The 22978-nt window shown below is 37.7% G+C and overlaps 1 protein-coding gene across 7 annotated transcripts in view; it reads right to left on the bottom strand.

Moving 5' to 3' along the window:
* Window positions 1-22978, bottom strand: part of SNX25 (sorting nexin 25) — a 150044-nt gene that overhangs the window by 100561 nt on the left and 26505 nt on the right. For all 7 annotated transcript variants that reach the window (XM_054554793.2, XM_024245805.3, XM_054554796.2 and 4 more), the window contains exons 2-3: window positions 16904-16988; window positions 5276-5492 (exon numbers count right to left, since the gene is read on the bottom strand). In XM_054554793.2, the coding sequence (XP_054410768.1) occupies window positions 5276-5492; window positions 16904-16988 (302 nt within the window). The remainder of the gene's footprint in view (window positions 1-5275; window positions 5493-16903; window positions 16989-22978) is intronic.

Here is a 22978-nt window from a genome sequence, read left to right as displayed (position 1 = left end):
TGGTTATAGTAACTCTGCCTTCTCCTAAATAATCAAATTTCCTCAACCATCAACTGATAGGGAAAACTTTTGCTAGAATAAATGCAAACGCATGCATGGCCTTTTTTGGATTTCAAATGAAATCATAACAACAAACTTCAGTAGCATCAAAGGGTCTATATAACTCCAAAATCATGGCAACAATCTAAAAAGGTACGAGTATTTAGGTAATTTTTAAGTCTTCTAGATGTTTTCTTAAATATGACCTGCAGCTTCATTTTTCAAAAAACCTAACAAAGCATAAACCAGGGTTGCCAGCCTGCTTTCTGACTGGGAGATAATAGGATAAAAAGTCTACAGGTATTTCTAGTGAGCTAGAGGGTCTATAAACTCGATGTTATCTAATTTGATGGGAAATTGCCTTCTGTGAGGTTCCAAAGTATTTTTCAACCAGTCTTGACAACCTTGGTTGTCAGCACTGACTCCATCCCAGGAACATTAATTTGGAGGATCTGAGTGAAGAGGACTGGAAAACAGAACTTTCTATACTTCCCTTCCCATAGTATCTTGATAGTGATTCAAGAAAGCCTGGGATGCTGCTTTTTCTAATATATTCTAGATAAGGAGGCAAAGTATAAATAAGAGATTTTTACAGTAACTAGTAGCTAACACTGAGAAAAAACATGAAACAGAGGGAGAGAAACATACGAGGTACTGCACAGGAAATGAAAACTAGTGCATATTAGTACCTTTATGACCCACACCTCTCAGGTGTTAACTGAAATTTATTTGCACTGGAGACTGAAGACCAGTTTCTAGAATGTATAACGCTAGAAAAGAAAGGTTTCCTCTGTCTTGTACAACCTGAAGGAATTCTATCCTAACGTGTAAAGCCAACAACATGAAAAGAAATTTTTAGAATAAGCCTTTATGCATATGCTGATATGTTGACTTTTTAAAAATGGCATCTTCAATTATTTTAAACTCTAGCTTTGCTGCCAGCTAGGTTGATATGTCAATATAGTAAGATTAAGATGCTACTCCTTTATCATGTCAAGCACTTTTAAAGGTAATTCTTTTTTTAAATATATATTTAGCTAATAAGCACTGGAGGAAGTTGGAAAAAAAAACACTTTTACAAGAGAACCTTATTTAAATAATATCAAAATCTCTCTCAAACGGTACACAGTCCCTTCTCCGTAACAGTGGAAGGCAGATAATAAAGGAGCCTGGTACTCAGACTGCCACAAGTTCCTCTCCCTCCTACAGCTAAATTAGGGAAAATACTTCTGACTGAGCCAAAGGCCAGAGGGCTGGCCAAAGCAGCTTGATCTATGGAAAAAGGAATGGCAGATCTCTCCCTGGAATCCTTCCGCTAACTCCGAGCAGGATATTCCTATGATGTGCTCTAGAAGGTGGACATCAAGGATTGCTTTAAAGCCAAGAAAGCATCATGAGGGATGGGGCTGCTTCTGTGGCAGGAGACGTCTACTAGCCTTCTGGTGGGTTGTAGCATCAGTCTTTGCAGCATCCTTACTGTGTTCCGTGTGGATCAATCATTTGTTTGCTGTAATTCCTACTACTTACCTCTGGGTTCTCATTCCTTGAGTGAGCAAAAGGACATTAATCTTTTATAAAAAAAAGTTTCAAATGTACAATGACTTAATCCTCCGACCTACACCAAAAAGTAGACATCATGACATGTATTCTATAGATGAGAAAATTAAGATCTGAATGATTATGTGAACTGTCAAAGTCACAGAGGTAATAAAAGGTAGAAATAAGTCTCTCAAGTCCTGTTCTGTTTCAATCTCAAGTCCCAACTCTTTACATTACACCACAATCCGAAATTACAAAGATGAAAAAGAACATTTCAGAGATAAAGAAGGAAAACACACGAATAAAAACATTCTTTTTTTCCCTCAAACTGCATGCCAGTACTTGACCAGCAAAGAAAACTATGAAATTAAAGATGCTATTGAAATAACAGTATAAAAGCAATCATTTTTAGATTTTCCCAGAACATGCTGGAGCAAGACAGATGGGACAAAGGAAGAGGAAGCAGAGGCAAAAATTAAATGTGATCTAGATTGGCTTAAAGCAGCAATAGAATGATGGCGTAGAAATAAACACAGGCTGACCGGAAAGCTGCCTCCACAAACAATTGCCCAACAGTCAACTAAAGGACGTGTTGTTTTATTAAGGTAATTTATTATTCTTTGTCTGATAGTGGCCAATTCAATTGGGTGCTACCCAGGCTACCAAAGTCATTCTGCAGCCAATAGAGATCTGCACACTACTGGAGATTTCTAGGACAAGAGCACTGTTTACCTGGGGCAGGCAGATACAGATATTTGCCATTAAACCTGGACTCACTGTCTGCCGGTCTCATTGTATGGTTTGTATAAGATGCTACACAGACAATATTAGACAATATTAGTTCTCCAGGACACAATCATCTATATGAAAAATGCCAGTGACCTACTGGTACTTTTTCAAATATCCATAATCCAGGAGAAATGTGGCAGAATTTTTTTTCTTTATTTTGTTCTTTATTTTTTATCATCAACTACAGCTTCTAGGCATAGCCCAGATGCCAGTAAAATAAATCTACCCTTGGCATAAGAAAATTAGAAGCCCAAAGAGAAGGACCTTCTAATATTAAATCACTTTCTGTTTCTATTATTCTGATGCTTTATCCATATCTTTATATTATCCACAAAAGCAGTAATTTCAAAAGCTAGTAAATGTCTGGATGAAAAATATATTATCATGTTGAAATTAGATAATCATAAAACCACTGAATTTAACCACTTGCTCTTCTCCCAAATCTAAACCCATCAGTTTTCTAACTGGAATAAATATTGATTTAAAATATTGTCCTCAAGCCAGGCACAGTGGCTCACTGTAATCCCAGCACCTTGGCAGGCTGAGGCAGGTGGATCACTTGAGGTCAGGAGTTCGAGACCAGCCTGGCCAACATGGTGAAACCCCATCTCTACTAAAAATACAAAACGTAGCTGGGTATGGTGGCACATGCCTATAATCCCAGCTACTCAGGGGGCTAAGGCACAAGAATTCTTGAACCAGAGAAGTGGAGGTTGCAGTGAGCCGAGATCACACCACTGCACTCCAGCCTGGGCAAAGAGTGAGGCTGTCTGAAAAAATAAAAATAAAAATAAAAAATTATATATATATATACACATATATATACATATACATATATATACACATATATATATACATATACATATATATATATACACAGAAAGAGAGAGAGAGAGACAGACAGACAGAATACTGTTCTCTACTGGACCATCATTTAAATACTTTCAAATGAGCTTTCCCTGAATTCAAACAAGTCTTTCATAGTATTTATCAAGTGGAACTATGGAACACTTGAAATAATGGATAGCACAGCAAATCAGCAGGTGCTTGCAGAGGTTGGTGAACACTTCAAAAGGAGAGGCTGATGTTTTTGAGACTCTAGGAGTCTCAAGAGCCCTATTTCTCTCACTTTCCTTATTAATTCACACCCCTCCCTGCTTACTGGAAGTTACTTTCTCTATAAGCAGCAGTTTTCAAAGGGTGGTCCAGAGACTCCTGGGTGTCCCCAAGATCCTTGTAGGGGATCTGGGATGTTAAAACTATAGTAATATAAACAAGTCATTTGTCTCATTCTTCCAAGCATAGTAGTTTCCTCAAGCTACATGATGTGAAATGGCATCATCACTCCCGTAGCTAAGGAAAAGTGTCCTGTGTACTCCTGTACTTCTAAAAATTCTTCGTTTTTAAATATCAAATATGGTAAATACCAATAGATACGATGAGTAGTGAACTGGCAAATGTTGGCTCTCCTGAGGAAAAAAATGCTCCGATTTCGATCATTTGCCGACTCCATGGTGTAAATACTCTCACTACGGCCCATTTCAAGCTACCAATCTGGTATAACTGAACTAACAGTTGGGAAGACCTTTGCACAGCTCACTCCTGCATGCCAGTACAAGCCAGCTCCAGCTCGCCACTAGTTAGAACCCACAGAAATGAGCTCTTTGAAATTCTCAGAAACTTTTAAGAATGTAGAGAAATCCTGGGAACAAAAAGTCTGAGAACCACTGCTTTATAGTAATGTTTTTCAAACCACGGTTTGTGACTTTTAAGTAAGAAAATAAAATTGAGTTGGTCTTAAACATTATCTTTTAAAAAACGTTAAAAAAAGTGTCAAAGTTATCAGAGGTAACAAGTATTGTTTTATGAAACTGGGTCATAATATCAAGTGAATTTCTCACAGTGGGTCATAGTTTTAAAAACAGTTCGCAAAACACCGGGGCAGCAAGCTGGAAAACAGTAAAACAGTGGGCATGTCACGGCTCTGTGGATTTCGGCCTCATGAACCTGAAGGAGGGAAGAAGAGTCACAGCAAGGGGCAATACAGCTGGGAATGGAGACCTGCTGCACAGCAGCATTCAGCAGCAAGTTCCCCTACACGAACAGCATCACAGGGCAGAAGGGTGACGTCATCTAAATACTTTATCTCTTCCCTGAAAGTGAGAATAGGCCACATTAACTGTTCCCATTCCTGTTCCAACCGTGTCCATATCCACACAGGCAGAAGGCTACTCATTTCAGTTAGACAGCTTTTTATGTAAATTGTTATGAACATAACAATACAAAGGGCTAACATGCCTAAATATTAGCTACTTTCATAATGATAATTTCTCTAGTCAAAGCCCACAAGCTCCAATATGTACAACTGTTACGTATGTAACAATACAAAGGGCTAACAAGCCTAAATATTAGCTACTTTCATAATGAAATTTCTCTAGTTAAAGCCCAGAAGCTCCAATATTGAGTACCTTTGAAAATCAGTTTTCAGGATATTGTGATGCAACAGAGCTCAACATAGGACTCACAAAAAGAAACATGAACCATATTTAAATGTGTCTAAATACTGTAAACTCATTCATACTGTTCATATTAGAAAACACTACATTTAAATTTTTTATTTCTAGTACTCATAATACTATAAGATCATCACAGTGCTGGCTCAGTAAAATTCATTTCACTGTTTATTTATAGAATTAATTGTATTTATAAAGTGGTTTTCTAGCAGAAAGTAAAAAAAAAAAAAAAACTCCTCTCCCAGAACATAATTATTCCCCCTTAATAAATCTACATTTTCAAGCAAGTGCCAGCAATAGGCAGAATATTCTAGAGTTTTATCTTGACTTTGACCTTTTACTCAATTAAAAAAAAATTAATGCAAAAAAGGGGGTAAGTTGCTTGTAACAGTTACCTGGCATTAGCAGCTTTCAGGTCACAGAAATGAGTGAGCAAAGTCCTCACAACATCATTGCAGACAACTCTAACCACATCCACGTGACTCAGTCTGTGGTGCAGCTGTCTGGCAATTTCCCAGAAGTCTTCCAAGAGCAGATGGTAAAGTTGTCCCTCGTCTCTGCTGAGGTTTCCATACCAGGACAGAATGTAATCTCTATAACTGTAGTCGAACACTACCAGGAATAAACAAAGCAATGAGTGAAACAAATGAAAGAAGCAAACACCAAGACTGCATTTCTACTGCACACTGGCCACCTACTATTTAATATTCACTGTTTAAAGAGAGGAGAAAACAGAACTCATGAGAATTCCTAAGTCTTTTAAAATGAAAGATTCTCATCTAACTAGAATGTTTAGGTATGGTGACCACGTCCTAAATTTTCCTACAGAGCCCTATTTTAAAATATTCTCTCTTGGTGCCAAACTACCTAAATGTACTAAAAAATCAGAGCATCTTATGTAGCGGCAATACACTTATGAAGTGTACCCGATATCAATCTATTGCCTCTTTGCTCCGAGTTCAGCCTTTTTGCCCTGCTTTATGATACTGGAGCTGGGCCCTGCAAACACTGTCAGTTTCTTTGCCCACTGGCATAACGTTAAGTCTCTCAGTAGCACATGCTGGAGAGCAACTGGAGGAGGAAGGGGCTGCTCTCCCCAGTTCCTGTGTGTTCTTCTCTGACTGTTCCTGCCACATTTAGCAGCAGGCATGGCACCCGATGGTGTTCACCCCAACAGCAAGTTCCAATGCCATCCACAGGGCAGCTTCCCACAGAATTCTGCTGGCATCTATGGGTGGCTCTCCCTCTCCGGTGGTATCTGCTCAAGCTTCTTCACCATCAAGTGGGCCAAGGTTGTGCCTTCTCCAAGGCCTGGATCTCAATCCAAGGGTAAAGAAGGAAACTTCTGCCAAATTTATTCTGTCCTAAGGTGCTCTGCCTCAGTCCTAGCGGGAATGGTTGCTCCCAATATCTGCTCTTCCTTATTCTTTAGTGTTCTCTTTACTCCTTAGTACTTAATCCCATGTTGTACATTAATAATTCTTTGTATTTAACTTTCTCTGTTCAATTACAGTGTGGTTTCTGTCTCCTAACAAGACCTCAACTAACCTAGGAAGAATCCCATAAATCAGTCTTGGATATCACCCTAGGCTCAGCCTCTGTGGCCAACCGCCTTCTTTGGAAGATTTCTAGTGCCTATGTTCTTAATTCTGCGCCTGGGAATTAGGAAAGCCTAGCCATAGACCAGTGCTATCTAATATGAATATGAGAGCCACATATGTAAGTTTTACGTTTTCTAGAAGACACATTAAAAAAGTAAAAAGATACCACAACAAAAAGCTCACAAAAAATACGATAAATACAAATAAAAAAGTAAAAACAGGTAAAATTCACTTCAATAATATATTTATTTAACAAAATATATACAAAATATTATTTCAACATGTAATCAATATTTAAAACTCATGTTTTTAAAATAAAATACTTTGCTTTTTTTCATACTAAGCTCTGTAATCTGGTATATATTTTATTCTTTCAGCAATCTCAATTTGAACCAGCCACATTTGGGGTGCTCTACAACCACTGTCTAGTGGTTACTGTGTTGGACAGCACAGTTTCTAAAGCCTTTTTAGAAAGAAGGTAAAGCCAGTGTGATGTTTGCAAGAATCTAGATCTTTTGAAAAATAAAATATTAGTGGGCTTGGTGGTGACTCCCCACAGGGCCCCAAGGGAGAAAAACATTTAGCTACACAATCCTGCTCCACCTCTAGGGTACCAAGGTTATTTTTTATCACTTCTTGTTTCTCAGAGTTTTTTTTTTTTCACTTTTCAAACACTATTTGATTTGGCTTAATTGCAGATGTCATTTCAGATAAATAATTTATCCTCCTGCTTTTCTTTGCTTGTCTGCACACTACTTTATCCCCGGGAATCCTACGTGAACCAGATCTACTTCACATTTCCCCACGAACAACTAACCTGTAAGTGTCAAATAATTTTTTAGCCTAGAATTTGGGGTTCATTTTATTCATCTTGGCCACTACATACCAATTTAGAAGCTTCAGAATAATAAATTGGCTGGGCGCAGTGGCTCATTCCTGTAATCCCAGAACTTTGGAAGGCCAAGGCGGGAGGAACACTTGAGCCCAGGAGCTTGAGACCACCCTGGGCAGCATGGCAAAACCCCATCTCTACAAAAAATACAAAAATTAGCCGGATGTGGTGGTGGATGCCTATATTCCCAGCTACTTGGGGCTGAGGCGGGAGGATCATTTGAGCCTGGGAGGTGGAAGTTGCAGTGAGTCAAGACAGCGCCACTGCATTCCAGCCCGGGTGAGCAAGCAAAACCCTGACTCAAAAAAAGAAAAGAAATTTAGGTGAGCTTTCCGTGGGGAGGGATTGGAGGGTGGAGAGAGGGATAGTCATTTTTCTTAGAAAACTGAATGGCAATGGAGTCACATATTTGCAAGTGCCTACAGGTCAAAGGAAGCACAGTTTTGGTATTAATATTCTATGATGGCGTTTTCATGGTGGAAATATCAACCATGGAAGTACATTCAATGTTTTTTCACATTTCCAGTATTTTTGCAATTCAGCTTTATAGCAATTTATAAAACAGCATTTTAAATCTCATAACGCAAAAACATGCAACAGCATTAAGATTTTTGTTCACAAACAATGATACAAAGGTTTAGATAAATTTTCAGAGTGATTCCAGCAGCCTCAGTTGTAGGGATAAGATATCTGTGCCTTCCAGCTGAGAACAATTAATTGCCAAAGACAGAAAAAAAGATGCTACCTCAATCTTTTACTACTCAGCAAATAAAATTTATAGAGGGCTTCTAGTATGTAAGGTGGAATCAATATCCGTATCACTAAGCACTGGACACAAAAGGAAGGTAAAACAAAAGCAAAACCAGAAAACAAGGCATATGAAACTCTCAGTCATTTTCTGCTCATTTTCAGATATTAATTTGAACATATGGCTGTTATGTTTTCTAGGTTTTGCAAAAAGTAGCTACATCTCATCCCTAATCGTACTATTCCATAAAGGAAAAACAGCGGAAATGGTTTCTGACCCAGATGACACTGCAAAAACAGGAATGGGTTGATCCTATAATCTCATTTATTGGCAACAAACAAATAGACCACGGTTCCTATGTAATGAGTTTCATCCCTTCAGACAATTGAGGCTCAAAGAAGTGAAGTAACTTGCTCAAAGAGGTCGCAAAGTCAAGTCTCCTACCTGCCAGTCACTCTTTCTACTCAGCACATAGGTGAACAAGATAAGCTGCATGAGTAAAAGGCAAAACCTCAAATAGCATCCTCGTCCACTGGATATCCAGTTTGTTTAAAACACATTTACATGAAAAAATATATGTAAAAGGTTGTACTTTGTAAAACTGCTGTACAAGACACAAACAGAACCAATGAGTGAGGCCAGGCGCGGTGGCTCATGCTTGTAATCCCAGCGACGACACCTCTCTTCAAGCTAAGTATCAAAAAACTATACACAACTTAAACATAAAAAGTACAGGCTGGGCGTGGTGGCTTACATCTGTAATCACAGCACTTTGGGAGGCTGAGGCAGGCAGATCACCTGAGGTCAGGAGTTCCAGACCACACTGGCCAACATGGTAAAACCCTGTCTTTACTAAAAATACAAAAATTAGCCGTGCGTGGTGGCAGGCGCCTGTATTCCCAGGTACTCCAGAGGCTGAGGCAGGAGAATCACTTGAACCCAGGAGGCGTAGGTTGCAGTGAGCCGAGATTGTGCCACTGCACTCCAGCCTGGGCGACAGAGGGAGACTCTGTCTCAAAAAAAGAAAAAAGGAAACAAAGCCATGATTCCAAATATACATTATATAACCATATAAACTAATTTACACAAGTACACATATCAACAAAATACTTTAAAACATACCCTACGGGTCAATTTAAGGAGACAGAGAAATTCGTAACCATAAAATTATTTCATGGCTTTTATTAAGAAATAAACATTCAAGATCAAGACGCCAACTAAAGAAAAAAAAGAAATACACAGAAACAATACAATTAATCACAATGAGAAATGAAAGAACACTTATCCTCACTACCGGGCAAAAAAATCTTTCTTCTAAAGGCATGGTAACACCCAAAACAAATTCAGGTGCTATTATCATTCAAGTACATGTAGTCTCAGAACTGCTCTCAAAGAAGTGAGTAGGTAAAAAGGAGGCCACTGGAGATGAGAGAGAATGAAGTAACATGATTGGAACTTCAGTTTTAGTTAGGTGAACCTGAAAACAGGATTTAGGGTAACAAAGTAGAGAAAAACTATAGATGAGGACACAAGTTAAAAGGCTCCCGCATTAGTCTAGACAACAGGATGTTAGGTAATCGCTACCCACAAATTTTCAGAACAAGGAATGAGCTAAGTAAACAGTATAAGAAAGAGAGCTTCAAGAGGGCCATTTTTTCCACCCTTGCCTTTTCCCCTGAGCAATTTAGAAATACAATTCAGAGATACATGTCCCGCCCATGAGGTAGGGCCCCATGGGTCATAAAAGTCCACTGCCTGGGTCTCTTAGAACAAAGAGACAGTCCTCATTCAACCAGAAACTTGTCTAATGACAATGATAACAACAGCAACAATTCTATTGTTCATTTAGATGGTCTTTTATGGTTTGTAAAGTTTTAAAATGCAATGGAAAGTTATCTTCTGGAAAGATTTGGGGTTATTAGTTTATGTGATTGATAGAGCTATTTTTTATCCAACAACAACAAAAAAAGTATACATATTGCATGTCACTGGGAGAAGAGCATGAACTAGAACTCGATGAGCTGAACTTTCTAAAGGGTGGAAGAAGCCACGCGAGCCTTGCTTCCTCCGTGCCACCATCTAATTCCCAGACAGCCAGACATCTGGAACAGCCATACGGCGGGCTTGGAAAAAAGACTACCACATAAGGTTTGCCTTATCTAGGACCTGTTCCAAAGCTGTTAAAAGTTCTATATAAAAGTTCTGTTCTCCATAAAACTTCTGTTATACTTTGACAATGACCTTGCAGTATCTTCTGCTGTCATGATTGTTTTCAAGTTATGACCCTGTGTATAACAATTACTTATAGGCATATTTACCACTGAAATTCAGAAAAGCATTAAGAGCCAATCAAAACTAGCTGAAATGTGCTCACTTTGAAATGTATATGTAGGCTGGGCATGGTGGCTCACGCCTGTAATCCCAGCACTTTGGGAGGCCAAGGCGGGTGGATCACCTGAGCTCAGGAATTCAAGAAAAGCCTGGCCAACATGGTGAAACCCCATCTCTACTAAAAATACAAAAATTAGCCGGGCGTGGTAGCTCATGCCTGTAGTCCCAAGCTACTCGGGAGGCTGAGGCACGAGAATCGCTTGAACCCGGGAGGCGGAGGTTACAGTGAGCTGAGATCATGCCACTGCACTCCAGCCTGGGCAACAGAGTAAGACTCAGTCTCAAAAAAAAAAGAAAAAAAGAAAAAAGTCTGAAATGTACATGTAACATTAATTGCAAAAAATGAGAGTAACAGTATTTAATTCTAAGATATTCAGACAGTGGGTTTTTTTGTGTGCAGCGTCTGGGGTTTTGTTGTTTTTCGGAGTTTTCTGTGTGACAGGCAGGGTCTTTTATAACAGTCTGAGGTCAGCATCCCCAAGTTCTTGAAAAAGAATTATATTTTCAATTCAAGAACTTTCAATTTAACATTGAACACGCCACTGAACAAACAGCATGTACTCAATAATTATACAATTAAATTATCTGGTCCACATTAGAGATAGTTTAGGGTAGGCTAGTGAAAATTAGGCAATAGATCTATTGAGATTTAATAGTAAGTCAAAAAGATTTTTAGAAGTCTTTTTTTCCCTATCTTCTGTCAGTTTTCTGGTAAATGTAGCTTTTGGAGAAACTTCTGAAGCTATCTGGTACAGAAGAGTAACTTTTGACTTCTCAAAAAGAAGAGTTCATTCATATTAGATCTGAACCCCTAAAATATAGTTTTACATTTTAAACTGGCTAACAAAACAGAGCAGTCATATGCTTTGATCACTTTCCTCAAGTGTGCCATTTAACTTCCAGCATTTGTAGCTTTAGCATTTCTTATTGTTCCACAGAAAGCTGGAGTATATTATTTTGCTCTGCATTTTTGACTATTACTTCTTTCTTCTTTGTAATTCAGTCTGTAAAGACTTAAATCCTAACTTACATTGAGCTACAACACAAGCAAAAATTTAGTGACAAAAATATCTACACAGAAACATGTAGAACACGTATACATGCACACACACACACACGCCTTATATGGTACTTAACTCTTTAAATGTTTTTAAATTACACACTCTAAAAGCAATAAAATAGATATATAAAGATAAAATGGTACCATAATGTTCTCTAGTTTAAATTAGCTTCCAAGGAGGAGATTTTTAGATAAATATTTCATAAGCATTTAGTATAACTGAACTAAAATTACTACAGCCTTAACAAGTATATTGTTTAATGTTTTGCAAATGTACAGAGACCCTCAATTTGATTAGTATTAAATCTATTATAGCTAGTTAATAACATTCTGAATTCCAATTAAATATATTGGTGCCAGGTTTAGAAATGTAAATCAAACCACTCCAGAGATGCAAATTATAACCACTAAAAAGATTTTCTACATGCTGATGAAACCTCTTAGCCTTTTCAATATACATTTCTAGATTCTAATTCTCCATAAAATTAACTGGTCAAATTTTTCTTGGAAGGTGATTCTAGTTTTGTTTCTTGTTGTTGTTGCTGTTGAAGAACTACTGCCAAATGCATGAATTTTACTCCCAACAACTAACTTTATAGCAGCTACTAGCTCTCCTTTTGTTAAGATTATATAATGCTGAACTTCAGCAGCTTTTCCCTGAAAACCACTTTAAAGCAAAGGACAGTAAAAAAAAATTGTGAACATTAAGAATGTGGTGAAAAAAAAAAAAAAAAAAGCAAAGTATAATCAACTGAAACGCTTACCCAAAGGCTTTGGAAAACATTTTCCTTTCAGAAGAAATCACTGAATAGAAATTAGCTTGAGGATAATGTTTTTGCCAAGTAAGCCTCAAGCCTTATCCTGTCTTTTTTTTCCCCACAAGTACTTCTGAAACAAACTGGTCTAAAATAAAGGTCACGTCTAAGTACAGAGAAATTTCTAAGTCTTCAAAAATTAAAGAGACACTCATGTTCATAGCAGCATCATTTACAATAGCCAGAAGGTGGAAGGCAACCCAAGTGTCCACTGATGAGTGAATGGATAAACAAAATATGGCACATACACACACACACACACACACACATACACACAATGGAATATCATTCAGCCTGAAAACGGAAGGAAATCCTGTCACATGCTACAACATGGATGAAACCTGAGGACATTAAGTAAAATAAGCCAAACACAAAAAGACAAATACTATATGATTTCACTTAGGTAAGATACTTAGAGTAGTCAAATTCATAGGGACAAAAAGTAGAAAAGTGGTTACCAGGGGCTGGAGGAAGAGAAAGGGGTTGTCATTTAATAAGTAAAGAGTTTCAGTTTTGCAAGATGAAACAGTTCTAGAGATTGGTTGCACAATAATGTGGATGTACTTAACATTACTGAACTAAGGCCGGGTGCGGGGGCTCACGCCTATAATCCCAGCACTTTGGGAGGCCGAGGCAAGCGCATTACTTCAGGTCAGGAGTTCGAGACCAACACGGTGAAACACCGTCTCTACTAAAAACACAAAAATTAGCTGGGCATGGTGGTGTGTGCCTGTAATCTCAGCTACTTGGGAGGCTGAGGCACAAGAACTGCTTGAACCCAGGAGGCGCAGATTGCAGTGAGCCAAGATCATGCCACTGCACTCTAGCCTAGGCGACAGAGCAAGACTCTGTCTCTCTCTCTCTCACACACACACACACACACACACACACACACAAACAAAATATTATTGAACTATATACTTAAAATGGTTATATGATAAATTTTATGTTATGTCTATTTTAACACAATTAAAATTTTTTTAATCTTAAGGACAGAGTTCTAATTCCAGGGATGGTAGAATAGCTTATATCAGACTAACCTTCCTATAGAAAATAATTTGGAAATCTGGAAAAAAATATTAAAAAACTACAGATGTTCCTCAGCTTATGATGGAGTTGCCTCCTAATAACACCCCCATTCCTCCCCACAAAACTAAAAAAAACCATAAACTGAACCATCATAAATCAGGAACCATCTGCATTTAAAAGCACTGAGAGCAACCAAACTTAGCAATTAGAAGGGAATCTATTATTGAAAGAAAGGGATGGCACTAGGTAAGATCCACGTTTACACACAGCTTTTCCCTAAAGGCAACTGCAGTCTTAGAGGTACAGGCAGTAAACTGGAAGAGAATGTCTTTTGTGTGTGTTTTTTTTTAATATATCAGAAAACAGATTTAAGAGTTGTGAGGGCTGCTGAAAATAAAGGCAAGAAATAAATGCCATGAAATCTGGGTACAGATTCTCAAATTCATTGCCAACTGTGAACTACACATGTATAGGGGTAAGACTACAGGAGACCAGTGGAAAGCAACAGCTGGAAGACTCAAAGAGCTGAGCAGATACTCCAACTACCATCCACCAGGGAGACAGAGTCTGGAGCTAGAATTCCACTAATGGTGTCGGGCTTTTCATTGCAATTGTGGGAAGGCCACGAACCAGAGGAGTTAAGTCTATGTCCCCGGACTGAGGGATACACTTTAGATTAAGGACAAAATCCAAACACATCCATCCTAAGAAAATGTATAAAACCAAGTATCTTCAAGGTGATCAGCCATTAATTAAACTGCATACTAAAAACCTCTTCAGAGGAAGATAACAGAATCTAGAATGTCTAAAAAGCAGCATCCACATTGTCCAGTATACAATCAAAAACAACTGCACATCAGAAGAAACCCCCAAAAAGTGACATCTAGTCAAGAGAAAAAGCCATTAACAGAAACCAACATCAAGATAGCCCGGATGTTGGAATTAGCATAAAAGAACTTTAAAGCAGCTACTATAAAATATGTTCAAGAAATTAAAAATAAAAATGTCATAATAATTGACAGACGAGAGAATCTCAGCAGAGAAGCAAAAATTGCAGAAACAACCAGAAAAAAGAACCAAATGGAAATTCTACACATGAAAAGCACGAAGTGTGCAATAAAAGCTTCACTGGATGCACTTAACTACAGATTGGAGATGAGACAGAAAAAAAAATTGGTGAACTTGAAAAAAATCATCATCATCCTATCTATCTAAAGAACAGAGAGGAAAAAAAGATTGGTAAATTGGACTTTATCAAACTTGAAAACATCCACTCAAAGATAGCATTAAGAAAACAAGAGGCAACTCACAAACTAGGAGAAAAATTTTTCATATCTATATCTAACAAAAGACATGAATCCAGATATTTTAAAAACTATAAATAAATTATAAGTTTAAAAAAGAAAGACTTGCATAGACACATCACAAATAAAAATGTGAAAATTGTCAATAACACATGAAAAGGTGTTTAATATCATAGTCAGCAGGGATAGGTAATTTAAGGCCACAATAAGATACACCCATCAGAATGGCTAAAAGAGGAGAAAAACAACAGCAAATGTTGGTGGTAATATGAAACCACCGGAACTCTCATAAATTGTTGGTGAGAGTCTAAAAAGATACAATCATTTTGGAATACTGTTTGGTAATTTATTATAAAGTTAAACATACAACTATCCTATGGCTCAGCAATTCTACTCCTATTTATCCAAGAGAAATAAAAACATATGTCCACTGAAATATTTGTTGATAGCAACTGTATTGACTAACTTTCCAAAACTTAGAAATAACCCAAATGTCCAACAGGAGAAACGGTGAACATATTGTGATAGCTGTATCAGTGTAATGGAATACCACCCACCCAAAAGTAACAAAGAATAAACTGATGTACACAATATGGATGAATCTCAAAAACATTATGCTGAGTGAAAGAAGCCAGGCATAAAAGAATACACACCGTATGGTTCCATTTCCATAAAGTTTTAGAAGAGGCAAAATGAAGTGATACCACGAAGGGTAGGTGTTGATCAAAGGGGAGCATGAGGCAGATTTTCTAGAATGATGGAAATGTTCTCTATTTTGAATGAGATGGTTATACAGTTATGCACATTTATGAAAATTACTGAATTGTATAATTAAGATTTGTACATTTCAAAGTATGTAAATTTTACCTCAATAAAAGCAATTAAGAATAAATCCTGTACATTTTTTTTGAGACAGGGTCTCATTGTGTTGCCCAGGCTGGAGTACAGTGGTGCAATCTAGGCTCACTGCAAATCTCTGCCTCTCAGGCTCAAGCAATCCTCCCACTTCAGCCTCCCAAGAAGCTAGGACTACAGGCATGTGCCACCACTCCCAGTTAATTTTTGTATTTTTTGCAGAGACAGAGTTTCACCATGTTGCCCAGGCTGGACTCCTGGGCTCAAGCAATTCACCCACCTCGGTCTCCCAAAATGCTAGGATTACAGGCATGAGCCACCACACCCAGCCAATCCTGTACTCTAAAATCATGAGTATGAGATTATGAATAATTGCCAAATTTTAAATCCAGTAAGTTTTATAAGTCATACTTTAAAGATTATGAATAAGTGCCAAATTTTAAATCCAGTAAGTTTTATAAGTCATACTTTAACTACTAATAGAAGTATTTTTTTAAATTTAATTATGTCCCCAAAGGTCTAAAATTCTGTGAATCCACACAATTTCAAACTGTTTCTGCACTGATACAGTACTCTCATTTTCAGATTTTGATGTTGTGATTTTTGTGAACTATGATGAATAAAACACATATATGTACATATCACTTATTCAGCTCTCTTAACTTCATGTCTAACATCATGTATTCACCTGAAAAACTCATGACTTTTTTCTGAAAATTAACTGAAACTCAATGTTTTTAGAAATTTGATATTTAAAATCTTTCTTAAACCTTAATTTGATCTTCAAAATATATTATCTTTTAAAATTTTAATATTTAAAAGCACACTTATTTATTCCCACTTCCAGACAGAGCCATATTTTACCTTCCACCATGCCGCTTCTGCCTTCTTCAAAACAAGCTTCATTGTACGTTCATTCCTCTGAAAGACTACTATCACTTAGTTGGGTTTAACTGGCTTATCTATGAGTGAGCCTGAGTCTATTTATCCCAACATACCTTCTCTAGGTTATAGCTAGAAGAAAAAAAAAAATTCCTAAAACCCATTTTAGAAAAGAGAGAACAGATCTGTGCTTCATATGATGGAACTAGCTCTACATGGCTGACTAGTTTCACATGATCTGGAAACTCCTACTCAACAAACGTGTAAATCCCTTACATGCAAACAAAACATGGATGTATTTAGTCATCAAATACAAACTCATGAAGAAAAAATTCCTAACGCTACATGCAGATAAGAAGAATAAATTTGCTGGAGATTATTATTTTCCTCTTAGAACGTAATGAATTGCTTTACATGGTAATTATATACTCTCATTTAATCCTTACCTTCCTTCAGAGCTTTATCCATATTATGAGAAATTACTGCCCTTCTAGACTGAGCTGACTCATGTGAGTTTCCATACACAGGACTCTGAAATGAAAGGAAAAAAATACAAAGCACATTACTGAATGAACAAATCACATATAAAAACAAAATCAAAGGTATGAAATGCCATCTAAACAAGCATTAAGATAAGGCTTAACAAATAACAGAAGTTTTTCCACAAAAGTAAATAAATGCTTAAGGTTAAAATTTTTTGGAAAAAAAAATTAAGGAAGGATTTTCCCTATCAGATATCAAAACAGTATAATGACTGTATAGGAATAAATAAATCAACACAATGGTAGGGAGTAAACAAACCGATGTAGCTATATATATGTGCAAATTAAGAACATAATTTTCTTAAGAAGAATTTGAAATTAATGATAAAAGCCACACACTACTCAGTAAATGATGTTGGAATAATTTGATATTCACATGGGAATAAAAGGTTATGGTCTCACACTTTGTGTATAAATAACTCCAAAAAGATTAAACAGCTAAACATGTTTTAAGCTAAAAAAGAATTAAGAGGAAATAAGGGAGCAGCTTTTTATAATCTTGGAATGGAAAAGACTTCTCTAAAATAAAACACAAAATCCAAATGGTATGAAGGGGAAAAAAATGACAAATCTGACTACCTAAAATACAAAATTCTTGTTTCACAAAAGATGATGCAAACAAAATATAAATGATAGACTAGGAGACAATATCTGTAACACATGTAACAAAGAACTATCATTAAATATATAGAGACTCCAAAAATAAGAAAAATAACTCAAAAGAAAACCAAAGAAGTTGAAAGGGAAATCATAAAAGATAAACAAATGACCAATAAATGTATGACAAAAAAATGCAATCCCCTTTTTTATTAGAGGAATGCAAATTAGAGCAATGAGATACCATCAGACTGCCAAAGCAGTGGAAAGGACTCACCTATCTCATGTTGATAAGGACAGAGGGAAATGGTTGTTTTCATATATTGTTGGGGGAAATATCTATTTCTACAAGCTTTTAAGAAGGCAACTGAGCCACATATATCAAAATTTTAAAGGACTTTTTTGAGTCTCACATGTTGCCCAAGCTGGAGTGCTGTGGTGCTCACTGCAACCACTCAGCTCACTGCAACCTCCGCCTCCCAGGTTCAAGCAATTCTCCTGCCTCAGCCTCCAGAGTAGCTGGGACTTCAGGCGCACGACACCACACCCAGCTAATTTTTTATTTCTAGTAGAGATGGGCTTTCGCCATGTTGGACAGGCTGCTCTCAAACTCCTGACCTCATGTGATCACCTGCCTCGGCCTCCCAAAATGCTGGGATTATAGGCGTGAGCCACCACACCCGACCTAAAGGACTTTTTATCCTGCAATGCCACTCCTAGGACTCTGTCCAACAGAAACCCAAAAAAGTACATGTATAAGGAATTTTACTGCTATATTAATTATAGGGGCAAAAAAAATTGGAAGTAATGCAAGTTTTTATATATACGTCAATAGTCAAAGAGTTAAATAAATTATTGGTATATCATTAAAAAGAATGCTCTAGGGATACATGTATACCTTCATGGAAAGTCTTCTATGATGGGAAAATGTTTGCAAGCACAAACACTTTTAAAAGTGGCTTCCTCTAGGTAGAGGTATAGAATTTTAAGTCTATGTGTGTCTGTATAACAGCAAGTGATGTTAAAAAAAAAAAATAACTGTATAAAGATACTGCTTTGGGCTGGGCGCAGTGGCTCACGCTTATAATCCTAGCACGTCGCAAGGCCAAGGCTGGCGGATCACTTGAGGTCAGGAGTTTGAGTCCAGCCTGGCCAACACAGTGAGACCCCATCTCTACTAAAAATACAAAAATTAGCTGGGCGTGGTGGTGGGCGCCTGTAATCCCAGCTACTCGGCAGGCTGAGGCATGAGAATAACTTGAACCCAGGAGATGTAGGTTGCAGTGAGTTGAGATCTCGCCACTGCACTCCAGCCTGAGAGAGCAAGACTGTCTGGGAGGGAAAAAAAAAAAAAAAAAGATACTGCTTGGCATTTTTTTTCTTAAAGGAGAGACTATAGAATGAAAATTCCACTATCTGGCTAGTGAGACTACATTAAAAAGAGGATTTTTTTACTTGATCATATATCACCGTAATCAAAAGCATATACAATGTAATTGGGGTCTACTTACTGGTTTGGAAGGAAAAAAAGAAACAAAAAAAATTGCAGAACATTTTTTTTTTTCACGTGAGAAATGTCAGAAGTTCTTGACCAGCACTGCCACATGACTTGGAGAGCTAAAAGACTAATGTTACTGTCACCCTCATCCTACAAACAAGCGTGGAGAACCACTTCTTTCTCAAGCAGAGGCCAGACCAGCACAGATGCAATCATCCCACAGCCCCAGGCCACCCAGCTGGGAGTAGAGAATTTCCAGTCCTTGATTAGTCTCAAGCAATCTACGATCAAGTGCCAAGGATGTCATCCCTGTTCGTGCTTACTGTTATTAAAAACAAACAAAAGTCTCCTGGTGACCTTATAATAAAAGAGGAAAAAAGCCATAGATTCAAGATTTCTTAGTGGAATTTTTTTTTAAAACCTTAAGATGTACATGTTGCACCCAAGAAAGAAAAGACATTCCTTTATGCTCAAATTAACATATAGCATTTAACATTTTCCAAAGGAATTTTTTAAAAATCTTAATCATAATCATATATAGACAAAGACATTTAATGCATAAAAGAAAATCACGTGACCTTTTAAAACTATTTTCTAGTTTCTGGGTAGCTCTCTATGAAATTAAATAAATGGTCTATATTTTATTGAAATTTTAACATTTTTCATTTAGTTCACAGAAGAAAAAAAATTGAGGAAATGAGGAATTTTCAAATTCTACTGCTTTTAAAACATCAGGCAGATATTTAAACAACTTATGAATTTTGGGGGTAATATTTAATGGAGTTAAATGCTTTCAGAGGTCTACACTGCTAAATAATTTTAATCACAACTTCTCAATGCTTTGGCAAACAGTTAAATGAACAATACTGATCAAATGATAAAACCAAAGCCAAAAAACTTACTGAAGAAGTTCCTGGCCGGGTGCGGTGGCTCACGCCTATAACCCCAGCACTTTGGGAGGCAGAGGCAGGTAGATCACTTGAGGTCAGGAGTTTGAGGCCAGCCTGGCTAACATGGTGAAACCCCATCTAAAATTTAAAAAATTAGCTGGGCTTGGTGGCAGGCACCTGTAGTCCCAGCTACTTGGGAGGCTGAGGAAGGAGGTCTGACTGAGCCCAGGAGATACAGGCTGCGGTGACCCATGACTGTACCACTGCAGTCCAGCCTGGGCAACATAGCAAGACACTGTCTCAAAAAAAAAAAAAAAAAGGAGTTGTTCTTCAATTTGAGTTCTTAAAATGGAAACTGCCTATAAGGGCTGGGTATGAATATGACTGACACTACATGCATATCTGAAGCATATTCTTTGGATATGTGTCTATCTTTACAGCTTCCTTCAAAACTTTTAATTTTTTATTCTTATTTTTTATCTTCCTAGTTACGGATTTACTACCTCTTGCCATGTGTCTGTATATTTCTTTTGTCTCACTACTTCATACTTATATGTAACATGCAAACATATGTTTGTCACTACTGACTACATCTGAATAAGGCCTTTCGTCTATTTAATGATAAAATGGTGGTTTCTCTAAGAGCTAGGGGAAGGGGGAAATGGTGAGTTAACGTTTAATGGGCATAGAGTTTCAGTTTAGGGGGTTTTTTGTTTGTTTTTTGATAGGGTGTCACTGTGTCACCCAGGCTGGAGTACAGTGGTGCAATCTTGGCTCACTGTAGCCTCGATCTCCTGGCTCAAGCAATCCTTCCACCTCAGCCTCCTGAGTAGCTAGAACTACAAGTGTGTGTCCCGCTACATTTTAAGTTTTTTGTAAAGATGGGAGTTTCTCCATGTTGCCCAGGTTGGTCTTGAACTCCTGGGCTCAAGCGATCCTCCCACCTAGGCCTCCCAAAGTGCTGGGATTACAGGCATGAGTCACCTTGCCTAGCAGAGTTTCAGTTTTACAAGATGAAAAGAGTTATGGAGATAGATGGTGGCAATGGTTGCACAACATTATAAATGCAGTTAGTATCACTGAACTGTATACTCGAAAATGGTTCAGATAGCAAATTTTATAAGTATTTTACCATAATAAAAATCAAATTGCAGGGGAGATGGGTTTATGAGAATAACGTTTTCTATTTTAGCTCTATTTAAGCAAAACCCCTACCTATTATTCTTTCAACCTGATTTTCCAATCTGGTTCTGAAGTTCCCACACCCCACCTGCTAGGAATCACTGGCCCTTACTAGAAAGAGAACAGTTCTTTGTTCCTATCCCAACCCCATAGCCTGACGGAGAATCTGTAAGCCAGGAGAACAGGAAAGAGAAAAAAACACCTCACGGGCCAAAAATAACTGGGTTACTATGTGCAGTGTTATGATACATATTGGTTTTCATCCAGGGTTCCTGGCTACTAACTCCCACAGCCCTTGTTCCAGTCTTTTGTTATAATGTTGGGTGTGTCGGGCCTCGGGGGCAGGCCTCTGATCTTTTCCTGCTCTCCTTCTACTCTCAGGGGCCTCTGCCTCTCTGACTGTGGGTCTTAGGACCCTCCCATCAGAGATCCCACCCTATACTCCAGAGGAAGGAAAGCTCCAGAGGACAGGGCTCAGTGAGCTTCGGGACAGCTGAACATGTGAGGTTCCTGGAGGGTGGTACCCAGAGAGGGCATGAAAGCTCCGCACCCCTCCCCTATACCTCATCATAGCATTTCTTCATCTGTATCCTTTGCAATATCTTTTACAATAAACCAGTAAATTAAGTAAGTGTTTCCCTGAGTTCTGTGAGCTGCTCCAGCAAATTAACTGAACCCAAAGGGGGCTCATAGGCACCTCAAATTGAAGCTGGTTGGTCAGAAGTTCCAGCAGCCCAGACTTACGGACTGATGTTGGGGGTGGGGGGTTGAGGGCTCTTGGGGACTGAGCCTCGCTTAATCTATGGGCTCTGACACTGTCTCCAGGTAGACGGTGCTGGAACAATTAGAGGACACCCAGCTGGTGTCCGCTGCTTGGTGCGTGCAGAAAAAAAACCCACACATTTGGTCACAAAAATCTTCTACGTTTGTGTTTGTTGTGGTATGAAAGTAGAGGAAAAAGTTTTCTGTACACATTCTGCATGGAAATTCCTTTTTACGGATTTAATATTTATGAAGCCAGAATCTCCTCATGTCTGAATGAGTAGCTACTACACACTCCATTTCTTCCGGGTCAAAAGGGTAGAGTCCACTAATCATTTTCCCCAAGATGAAATTTCAGAAAAAAAGAGAAAGAAGCTAATGAAAATTCAACAAATTTAAAACATGAATAAATTCCTGTGGCTCTGAGGATAACCAAACAATAATTGTCTTCATTCTCCTATTTATAGGTTTGAAAAAAAGAAACTTCACAAGGTAGATTTCCCCAATTACGCTAGCGTAGGCCTCAGGTAAAGACAACCTCTTCCTGACAATCATCTTCCTAAAATGCCTGTTTCAGGAAAGATGAAAGAAAAATATGTGTACTTTGCCCACTGTCACAAAGGATAACTGATAATCTTCAGTATCCTGGTCCAGAAACGAGGACTGGGTACTCCACTCTTGCTTTAAGTTTTCAGTATCCATATCACAATATTAACTCATAAAAGCTCTTGGTGAACCAGACCACTGTTCTGTAAAAAAAATACACCTTATTTTCTATTTAAATAAAATAAGTGAAAAACACACACAAAAAAAACCGAAATAACAAAAAAAAAAGAAAGCAAAGAATAAAAAAGATTTAAAAAACAACAACAAAAAGAAAATGAAGTTTGTCTTCATTTTAAGATTTAAACCTATTTGAAAACAACGTATCAAGATCATTTTTAATCACCCAGTGAGTTTTTCTGCAGAGAGAGAAAATTTTAAGAACACTTTCAGAGTACTTTTCTAAAGACAGAGCAAAACTTGAAAGCTTTTATTTTTTTTCTTTTT

This window comes from Pongo abelii, chromosome 3, assembly GCF_028885655.2.
Source record: "Pongo abelii isolate AG06213 chromosome 3, NHGRI_mPonAbe1-v2.0_pri, whole genome shotgun sequence".
Classification (NCBI taxonomy): domain Eukaryota; kingdom Metazoa; phylum Chordata; class Mammalia; order Primates; family Hominidae; genus Pongo; species Pongo abelii.
This window is presented reverse-complemented; position numbering and strand designations above follow the sequence as displayed.